The sequence below is a fragment of the Mus caroli genome, chromosome 1, assembly GCF_900094665.2.
Source record: "Mus caroli chromosome 1, CAROLI_EIJ_v1.1, whole genome shotgun sequence".
Classification (NCBI taxonomy): Eukaryota; Metazoa; Chordata; class Mammalia; order Rodentia; family Muridae; genus Mus; species Mus caroli.
In genome coordinates this window covers 17033811-17045429 of record NC_034570.1, presented here as the reverse complement: position 1 = coordinate 17045429, position 11619 = coordinate 17033811, and the positions used below count along the sequence as shown (strand labels likewise).

At 39.1% G+C, this 11619-nt stretch overlaps 1 protein-coding gene across 1 annotated transcript in view; it reads left to right on the top strand.

The window, feature by feature from the left end:
• Kcnq5 (potassium voltage-gated channel subfamily Q member 5) overlaps positions 1-11619 on the top strand; it is a 596471-nt gene that overhangs the window by 510555 nt on the left and 74297 nt on the right. The window contains exon 10 of the mRNA XM_021158603.2: positions 4725-4820. Within this exon, the coding sequence (XP_021014262.1) occupies positions 4725-4820 (96 nt within the window). The remainder of the gene's footprint in view (positions 1-4724; positions 4821-11619) is intronic.

Here is an 11619-nt window from a genome sequence, read left to right as displayed (position 1 = left end):
AAAAAAAAAAAAGAAAGAAAATGCCATACAGGCTTCCCTACAACCCCGTGTTATGGAAGCATAATTAACTGAGGTTCCTTCTTCCTTGTGTCAAGTTGACAAAAAAACGCTTCAGCACAGTTGACCTCTTGCCACCTTGCCACACAAACAAATCACTGCTAAGCCACTTTACCTTTGTGGTTCATCCCAAAGATTGCACATTAATATTGATATTACAATTTAAAGTATTTTCAAACTTAAAAGTTCCACAGTCTTGAAAATTCAAACACTTTAAAACTTCAGTCTCAAAAAAACAAAAAACAAAACAAAAACAAAGTCTTTGCTAAAATCCAAAGTCTCTCAACTGAAGGCTCCTATAAAGTCAAAAATAAACTAAATTCTTTCTTACTTCAAGAGAAAAGAACCAGGTCATAGTCACAATCAGAACAAAGCTAAACCAAACTCCAACTATGTAAATAATTCAATACCCAGTGTCTGGGATCCGTGAGCTTCTGATCTTCTTGGAGGACATGGGTCACTTCTCTAACTCCAAAGGACTTCTCCGAAGGACATGGGTCGCTTCTCTAACTCTGCCCTCTGAAGCACACACAGCTTGTATTCTAGGTTCCCAGGGCTCCACTCCACAGCTACTGCTGTTCCTGGTGGTCATCCCATATTACTGGCCATCTCTATACTGCTGAGGTCCCTTGCCACAACTGGGCTGCACTTTCACCCATCAGTAGCCTTAATTGGGCTATCTTTAGGTACTCCATCCTTGCCACACAGCACCAAGCCTCAGCTGTTCTCCTTGATCCCTTCATGCCTTCAAAACCAGTACTACCTCAGCTGCCAGCAGGAGGTGCAACCTTGGCTGCCTCTGGAAAACAGCTCCTGGGCACTGACTCTGAGGAAACATTTCCCAGAAGACTTCACCTCAGTAATACTGGTCTCTTCAAATCACAGTTGGTTCTACAGCTCCAACTGACCAGAAACCACAGATCTTTACACAAAAAGCCGGTACTGTCTTTGCTTCCCTCTGAAACTTCACAAGCCAGGCCTCTATCATCTTCTGCATTGCTCTCAACATTCTTATCTTTCAAGCTCTGCAAAACAGCTCACTGAGCTCTTAATGAACACTCAATGGCTTTTCTAGCCCAAAGATTCAAAGTCCTTGCACAATCCCAGAACAATCGTATCACAGAAATACCTCACTATTCAGGAACCAACTTCTGTCTTAGTCGCTGTTCTATTGCTTTGAAGTGACACTATGACCAAGGCAACTCTTATAAAAGAAAGCATTTAATGGGATGTTTGCTTACAGTTTCAGGGGTCAATCCAGTATCATCATTGTGGCAGGAGACACAGGGGCAAGTGTGTCACTGAATCCGTCACTAAGAGCTACATCCTGATCCACAAGCAGAGAAGGAATCTGTGCCTGCCATGAGCAGTTTAATGCTCAAAGTTCACCCCAATGATACATTTCCTCCAACAAGGCCACACCTCCTAATCTTTCTGAAATACTGTCACTCCCTAATGACAAAAGCATTCAAATACACAAGCCCATGGGGACCATTCTTATTCAAATCAACACAGAAAGGTGAAGAGGATTGTGCACCTCTCTTCTCTGGGGTTCCCACAACCCAGGAAACTCAATGGCCATGGTGTCCTATCTTACTGTGACAGCAGAAGACCTCTGTTGCACCTCACAGGATCAACAGGCCAAAAGAAAATCCAATGTAGGCTACCTCCTCCAGTTCCCCTCAGACCTAGGCTGCTGAGCTCCTGCAGGCTGACCAGACTTCCCTACAGTAGCCTTGCAAGCCAGTCTTGCTCACTCCTCCTGCTGCATCCCCTAGCTATAAGTTGCTTTTATTATGAAGAAATTGGAATTTATAGAAATTGAATCCCTTTATATATCCAACTGGCTTAAAAGTTCAAGACAACAAGTAGTTCTGTTTGATTTGAAATATTAACTATTATACAAACACATGTTATATACTATCTCCAATCATTAAAAAATATTAACAAATATAATAATAATAATAGATTAAAATCTAAACAAGAGTTAAAAGTCAGCACATGGGTGGTTGCAATGTTGAGGGTGAGAACTGGGCTCCTTGAAGTTGAATGATAAGGAAGGGGTAAACATTTAAAATTTTTGTCAAGGTATTTCTTCCCACTTGGCATTTATTGGCCTAGAATCAAATCTTAAAACCTAAAATTTTAATGTCTGTTATCCTAGAAAATTAATGAAAATCAATCTGAAGGAATTTGCTTCTATTACCAGGATTGGAAGAGATGGCAAACATATGAGATGAAGCCATGTTGCATCTGTGTTTACAACATAACAGGCGTCTGTGTAGAGATGCTGACTGTATGTGAATAGAGTCAGGGAAAAGTTGAGATAGAGAATAATGAGACAGGGAGCAGACCTGCTTAATAACTGCTGTAATGTGCGGTCTGGCACAGGGGACTTGTAGTAAGCAGTTGCCAGCTACTAAAATATGCTTCAAAGTAATACCATGGGATTTTTTTTGTGTCATTTTCTGTTGCTTAGTAGATACTAAATTATTCTATGTAGGGCCTCTGTCTGTTTTCAAAGGGAGATTAACTCTGAAGCCCCTTATGCATATATTTAATGCTCAAAATGATGTCTATTGCTTTTAACCCAATGTTTATTTTAAAAGTCTAAATTATGATCAGAGCAAATAATACAAAATTAAACTCAAGTAAAGATATATGTTATAAAGCTATTGTGTGTTCTCTCCTACATGTTTATACTTAATGGGAAATAAAGTTAGGAGAAGAATCGGCTGTTATTTCCCAAATAGTCTCATTTAACAAACAAACACAACAGTTTCAAACGACTAGAGTTGATCTGGATTTGGAGTAGAGAGAGTGTATTTGTGATTCCAAGTGAAGAAATATTATTTAAATCTACAAACCAGAGTATACAAAGCAGCTTTTACAAAGCTTAGCTTATGTAATCACAGCCCATATGAGGTGCAGATACTGGGCAGTATGAGGCCTGCACTGAAAGAGAGAGAACGCAGAACTCATGATTTAATTGCTCGTTTCAGGGCACAGTCATTCATCCTAATTAATAGTAGCGAGGGCAGTGCATACTAGTAGGAAATGGTATTATCTTACAATTCCGTATTTTAAACATGACCACACTACCTGCTGTTTGGTTATTATTACCAAAGTGCTCAGAATTGTGAAATCTCAAGGTAAGATGGAAGGTCAAGGATTATCTAGGGCCCAAAAATATCTTAGTCAAGTTGTCACACAGCTGAGACGTAGTACCCTCTATCGATAAAATAAAATAAAATATTTTTTTTAAACCCACCACTTCTCCAAGAGATAAAGATGGTTGGGCATTTCTTGCCTGCAGAAGATACTGACTTAGAACTAAGAAGATACCCAACTCTAACCCAAGGGTTAGACTCCTTGAAGTTTAATAAAAGGCAAATAATTTATAGCTAGCAAGTGAAATCCACAGACTTGAAAGCACTAGAGCTCCCAGCATCATACTAATGAAGTCAAGAACACAGGAAAAGCCCAGAGACTGGATTTAGCAAGCTCTGAATGTGAACCCAAGGTTGAGACAAAAGGCATCTTGATTTCACAGACGCCAGCCCTAAACAAACTAAAAAGAGAGGTAAGCCTCAAAGAACCAGATTTTTTGCAGTTCAAGATGATAAATCAAAAGGAAATCAACCTAGCAGCAGTAACAAAGCATCCAGGACTAGAGATGGCTCAGCAGTTGAGTGCATGCCCACTCTTGTAGAAGAAAGCCTGGGCTCAATTTCTAGCACCCACATTGAACAGCATTCGATCGCCCTTATCTCCAGTTCCCAGGGATCTGAATCTATCTATCCCCAGGAATCCTCTTCCCTGGTCACATACATGCATACACATATGCACATAATTTAAACTAAAATAAACCTATAAAAGAAAAAAAATAAACTTAAAAATGACGTAAATGAAGGAGGATATATTAATCTTTTTAACTCCACATTCCAAATAGGCAAGCCAAAACCAGTATAGGTAAAACATGCTGAAAGGGCCGGGTTAAAAGTGAGGAAAACAGGGATGGATTTGTTAGTGAGTCATGCTCTTGGTGGTGGTGATGGTAGTATTGTTGTTGTTGTTTTAGGGGGTTGTTTTTTATTTTTCATACAGACAAGCCAAATGTTCAGCTCCAAACCTGACAGCCTCTCTTTAATGGCTACAGCTGCGATAGATCTAAACCCACACACTCCCCTCCAAGTTTTTCCAGATTTTGTTCATGACAGATGATGTACAATCCCCGAGTCTCATCAGTGTTAAAAGTAACCCAATATCTACAAGAGCAAGACTTTAAATCTCCTATATTCAAACCCAGCCCAGTCCAAAGCAGAGTTCATGCTCCTAAGTTCTATCATTTAAGACCACTTGCTTGAATTTAATAATCATTTCTGTCTCTAAGTGTGATGCTTTTTCTGATACCTGAAATTGATTAATGATAATTAATTCCCAGTTGATCTACTACAGAACAAGGGTCATTATCTTTGGGCAGTATTAACCAACAGCTCGCCATTACCTGGCAGTATTGTAACGAAGATAAATAGTGGGGGGGGTTTAATAAGCAATACATTATCAATGAATTACATACTGTTGTTTCTCTTTCTTTTTCCAATTCATTGTAAAAGTGTTTAAGATATTAGTTCTTTAAAATGCTACTATTTTGTATTTTGTTCCAGGGCATTCTTGGCTCAGGTTTTGCATTAAAAGTACAGGAACAGCACCGCCAGAAGCATTTTGAGAAAAGAAGGAACCCAGCTGCCAACCTCATCCAGGTACATCCATGTCAGCGTGGGAGGCAGAAGGCAACATCTGCCTGCAGAACTGCTTCTTGGGTCATTTTCCAATTGTCGTGCTTCATTGCATCCTAGAGCTGTTCCCTATTTGGCCTTTTAAAAAAAAAGTCAAACTTTAATGAACTGTCTTGAATTTGGGCAGGTGTTGTCCCTTTCCCAAATAAAAGCCACAGAGCATGGTTCCCGGATAATGTTCTATGCATTATTGAGTCATTAACCAGCACCACCAGCACGGTCCTGTCACTCTTGGAAGGACCTAGTGCATTTTATGAATCACTGTATGAAGCTAAATTGGTCATTAAGTGATGGAACAGAGTGCAGTATCAACCCTGGCACCCTGTGACTTTCTCTAGCCTGTTATATATTACTGTTGTGAAGAATAGACATGTATAGAATGCTGAGGCTTGGTGTCTGTAGAATTGCTTTTAATGCTATGCAGGAAGATGTCCTGAAGTGCATTAATGTCTGCACTAGCGGTACAATAGAGGTATGGCTATCTCCCATGTCTTTTGGGAATTAGATAATAAGCATATTGTTTGAAGCTAGTGTACAATACATGAGTTTTGTGTTAGCATTTCAATTTTTTTCAACAACTTGGGATTTGTGTTAACATTTTTTCTAAAATATTTCTATTTTGCCATTCATTTTTGTTTGCTTTGTTTTGTTTTGTTTTGTTTCCTTGTGGTTTTGCTTTGTTTTGGTGGTTGATGGTTTTGTTTGTTGGGGGTTGTTTTGTTTGGGGGTTTTAGTTTTGGTTTTGGTTTGAATCTGCACTAGCAATACAGTAGAGGTATGGCTATCTCCCATGTCTTTTGGGAATGGAACTAGGTTAAGAATAACAAGGTACTTCTTTTCTACATCAATGATATGAAGTTATTATTGTACAAAGAGCACAATAGTCCTACAACCGAAGGTTATCTCTCTGCCTGACAAGTAGTTGAACCTCGAGGGTTTGCACCTGAGGATGCTGGGATGCATATATGAGACACTAGGGGAGCTGTTTCCATAGAGATATACCAAGCACATTGCTTTAATTTAGATCTGATTGGAGTGACTGAACTACTCAGTTGCAACCACTGTGAACTGTTCCACTAGCTTTTGCCTCTGTCTCTGGCATGCGGTACATCCAGCAGAAACGAAGCTAGAGAGGAAACTGTGTAGCTTAATCATAACCTGAGGGAAATCTGTGTCTAAAGACTAAATGAGGGCACTAGTTTTAAACATTATTTTAAAGCTGTTTATAAGCAATGGACCATTGGACATGAGTTCCAAGGCAAACCATTGACAGTCACTATTTTTACAAGGGTTTAAAAAATAAATAAAGGCCAGTTGGTGGTAGTACATGACTTTAATCCCAGGACACAGGGGCAGGCAGACCTCTGTGAGTCCAAGGCCAGCTTGATCTAAATATCTAGTTCCAGGACAGCTAGGGCTACATGGAGAAACCCTATCTCAGAAAATAACAAAACCAAGACAGAAGATAAATAAATGAGGGTTGGAATATGGCTGAGCAGAGAATTGCTGGTTGTTATTCCAGAGGATCCTGGTTCAGTTCCCAGCACCCACATGATGATTCATGTCTATCTGTAATTCTAGCTCCCTCTGGCCTCTGCAGGCACCAGGCACTCACATGGTACACAGATATACATACAACCAAAACACTCATACACATGAAAATAAATAAACAAAACTGTTCTTAAAAGATCACAAATAGCCGGGCGGTGGTGGCGCACGCCTTTAATCCCAGCACTTGGGAGGCAGAAGCAGGCAGATTTCTGAGTTCAAGGCCAGCCTGGTCTACAGAGTAAGTTTCAGGACAGCCAGGGCTACGCAGAGAAACTCTGTCTCGAAAAACCAACCAAAACAAAAAAACAAAACAAAAGATCACAAATGAGTAAGTAAAACTGCTTTCTTGCAGAAAAAGTCCCTAAGTTAATAGAAGCTTAAGCTCTTTTGCCAGGAACTAGAAATGTATTTCAATGACAAGGGATCAACAAGTGCTTCTGTGACCTGTATAAGGCCCTTGGTCAAATCTCCAGGATACTTACAGATTTGTAGTTATCTTTTTGTTTGTAATAGGGCAACAAACCCTATTAATGTATAGAACCAATAAAACATGCCCTAGAGGGCTGAAGACATGGCTCAGTGGTTAAGAACACTGATTGCCCTTCCAGAGGTCCTGAGTTCAATTCCCAGCAACCACATGGTGGATCACAACCATCTGTAATGGGATCTGATGCCCTCTTCTAGTGTGTGTCTGAAGACAGCTGCAGTGTACTCATATAAATAAAAAATAAATAAATCTTTTTTTTTAAATAAAAAAAACCTCTCCCAGATATTTAATCTCCTAGAATGTGAGCTGCTCTATTGGAAAGCAAAACCATGCAAAAGTCTCCTGTGCACATCAACTGTGACAACCCAGAGCTGAGCTGTCAATACAATAACCATTATCTCCATATCACCATTTAAAGCTAAGTGAATTAAAGATTTAAAATCTGACTTCTATGGTGAGACTAACAGATATTAAGTGTTCAGTACCTTTAAATGGCTGTTCGCTGCTATGGTGCATAGGATGAATTTCCAAGAACCACAACAGGGACTTGTCTCAATGACTGCATCCTTATCAGTTACTGACTCATGAGGAACAGTTTCCAACTGCACTTCAAAACAAATTGTTTTCCCTGTAGCAAATCCTTAGAGAGGTGGAACTTTTATGTCTATTGCCAAAGCAAGACAACCCATGTACGTGTGGATCTCAATGGAATAGTTAGGTCAGGGGCCTTGAGCTCCACTGTTGGTAACTTGAGTATATAACATATTTTGTGATTAGGAAGTGAACTTGTAAAAATGAAAGTAATAATAAAGGGGATCATTAATTTTACTTAAAGTTCACATCGTTTGAGCACAAACTATAAGACTTAAAATGTTTAAGAATACCTTAAAATCTGTGATTTAGTTTCAGGATTCAAGAATTGAAATTGCTGCTTTAGGAAGTGGCTGCCCACTCATTCTAATGAAATGGATTTATTTAAGCTGCATAAGAATAATGTAATATTTATTTCATCATTGCATCTCCCTGAACAGAATCCAGGGGTTTAGTTAGATATTGTAGAAATCTATTTTTTAATTGAGATATGAATTTTTGAATGATAGAGCAGAGTAGAAATCAAGCTTCATTCACTGATCCTTTCATTGCTTACTCCATAAACCTGGCTGAATATATAAAGCAGAAAGACCAAAGGCAATATCATTTGTCTTGTCTGAGCCACACTCTTGCCACCAGCAAGTGAGATGTTCAAATTGCCTTGTCATTTGGTTGTGAAAGAACTAAATTAACCAGCATCTCAGGGATTTAGAGGGAAAAAAAAGTTTAAAATCCTAGAAGCTTGAAGCAAATTTAGCTCTGTCAATACCTTTGTGGGATTCATTTAAATTAACTTTTCAAGTGGAGCAGTCTGGGAAAAGAAATCAGCTCTCAGTAACATTCTGAATACCTGCCCAAATGTTACAACTTTTATTAATAATGCCTAAGACTCACTGAGTATTTTTTTAGTTTGTAGAGTGCTTCCAACACATTATTCCACTTAATCATCAAGACAGCCCAGTCAGAGCTAGGTCTAAATCCTGACTTTTGAATTCAAATCCAATTTTAGAAATTTTCATACTGTATACAAAGTACCTTGATCAGATTCACCCCAACTTTCTTTCTACTCACCCTGCCCCCCACCAACACATCTACCTCTCAACTTGCTTTTCTACACCCCACTGAGTCCAATTCATGATGTCTATCCATGCCGATTATTCACGCTGATGCCTTGTCTCATGCTTCAGTCACAGAGAGCAGATTCAGATATGGGATAGATAGAAAAGTATGAGAGCAGAAAAGAAACACCAGGTTGTAACAGCATCTCGGAAAGTGAAATAGAAAGATAGGAAAGAAAGAAAGAGAGAGAGAGAGAGAGAGGGAGGGAGGGNAAGGAAGGAAGGAAGGAAGGAAGGAAGGAAGGAAGGAAGGAAGGAAGGAAGGAAGGAAGGAAGGAAGGAAGGAACATAATTCAAAAGAAGAACCATTTCTTGAGTTCTAAGACCCAACTAACACGGGTATCTCAACCAGAGTATAGAAAAACTAAGGAGAGGGTTTCAGCATGGAAATAGTATACTATGATTTTCTAGAACTGGGGGGCAGAAGTAGCCACTGTAAATGTCCCAAAAATTTCTGCACAATAAACCAAAGCCTGTATACCAAGATTATCACAAAGAGACACCAGAATGCTTGTATCAATCAGGCATCTTATATGCTTTCTGAACTGAGCATATCCAAAGGGTGAATATCAACAGACACTGGATATTTCACAAGAAACCCAACACGTAAAACTCATGGTAACAAATTGATTAGGAAGAAAAAGTACTTGCAACCTGGCATTCTACATCAAGCCAACCCATTCATGGAGTATGAGAACAATACAAAGATGTTTAAAAGCATTCAAGAGCCCCAAAATTTACCTATTGTCCTAGTTTACTTTCTTTTGCTGTGATTGAACATCATGACCAAAAGCAACTTGAAGAAGAAAGGTTTTATTTTATCCATATGTTCCTGTCACAGTCCACCATCTAGAGAAGTCAGGACAGGAACCTGGAGTTGAGAACTGAAATAGAGGCCATGATGGAATGCCAACTACTAGATTTCTCCCCATAGCTTGCTCATCCTGCTTTATAATGCTTCCTAGGACCACCTGCCCAGGGATAGCATCTCCCACAGTGGGCTGAACACTTCATAGCAATCATTAGTCAAGAAAATTCCCTGCACACTGGTCTGCATGTGATCTAATGGAGCCCCGTCTCAAGTGAGGGGGAGGGGTGTCAGCAGAATGAGCGTGGGCTGAGCAGGCTCATAGACAGTACTGAAAGGGTAGAGCAATTGAAGTGGAATGGACAGATTCCATGATGCCTTTGACCCCTGGGATTTTCTGATTCTTTTGGAAAGACTGGGAATGCTATAACTTTGTAATAGTTAATAATAGCAAATCAAAAATTCAAAAGCAAACATGAGACATGAGCAGTCTATTTATTTGTATTCCTTAATTGAAAAATGGTTAATACCACCTAACATTGAAATAGGAGCATAGATCTTAAAAGCAGGGATTCTTAAAGGTGGAAAGGAGAATTAGCATATGATCCAGTGACCCACCCATGAGTATATATTAGAAGGAACCTAAATCAACACACCACAGAGATGTTTGCACACATCCATGTTTGTTGCAGCACTATTTACAGTAACCAAGATACAAAGCCAATCTAGTATCCACCAACAGATGAATGAATAAGAAAAATGTGACACATATATACAGTGTTTTGTTCAGCTATGAAATCAAAATTATATCATTTGTAGGAAAAGGGATGAGTCTAGAAATCATCCAGCTAAGCACAAGCTGTACTGCAAACAGAGCCTATATTTAAACAAATGAATCAATAAATATATGTATATCATGAATGTAAAGAAATAAAGAGGACCACTAAAGGGAAGCAGGGAGTCATGGGATGGGCGAGAGGGAACAAAAGAGCATCCTGGAAGGCTGAACAGGAGCCAAGCACTTCACATGCACACATGAAGATGCCATAACACAAAGTCTTATTCAGTACATCCATTACTAAAATAGAAATTATGCAAGAATTAAAGAGCATGGATGGAGAAATGATTGCTTTCAGGACTGCTATTTTAAAACATGCACTTTGAAAACTGTAAGTTCAGTATTAGTCTACCTTTGGATGGTCAGCTGAAATTTTCTGGACTACTTTTAGAAAGAGTCAAAGGAGTTATACTTGTACTGGTCTAAAGAATACAAACGGAGTAGCCCCCACACAGAGAACTCTGTAGGTTTTGTACTCTAAAGTTCAGATTTGTTTGCCTGCCTACGGTACCACAATTGCCCAATACATCGTAAGTTTGGTTTTTATTTGCACTCTATTAACTTGTCCTTCACAGTTACATATGCTATGTGAATTGGTTAATTTAGATCCACAGGGATCCCTGGAAGGGACTATTTTATTTTATACTCTATGATTTGGACTTTAAATACAGGAACATCGGGTACTGGTCATATGAATGGGGACTTGAATTTCAATTGCTAGAAGCAATTAGTGGAAGTCAAGGGCAGGAGAAAGTTATTGAGAGCACAGGATTATGTGGAAAACACATATAAGTAACATTAACAGACTGAGCAGGCTCTATTTAGGAAATAAATGTGTTGTTCTTCCTATGGGGTTGCCATCCCCTTCAGCTCCTTCAGTCCTTTCCCTATCTCTCCCACTGGGATCCCCATGTTCAGTCCAATGGTTGACTGTGAGCATCCACATCTGTATTGGTCAAGTGCTGGTAGAACCTCTCGGGACAGCCATACCAACTCCTGTCAGCAAGCACTACTTGGCATCAACAATCTTGTCTGGGTTTGGTGTCTGCAAATACAAGTGGAGGGGAGAAGAGATGGGGGATTTGTGGAGGGGAAACTGAGAAGGGAGATATCACTTGAAATTTAAACAAATAAAATGATTAATAAAAAGGAAATATATGTATATATATATATCATATGCATATATATGCATTATGTATATACATATATAATGCATATATACATATGTATACATACATACACATATATGCATTTATTTATATACATATATACATATTTTTATATATACATATATGTATATGCAGAGAGGAGGGGAGGGAAAAGGAAATGAAAGGAGAGGAGAGGAGGGGTGGGAAGGAATGATTTCAGTG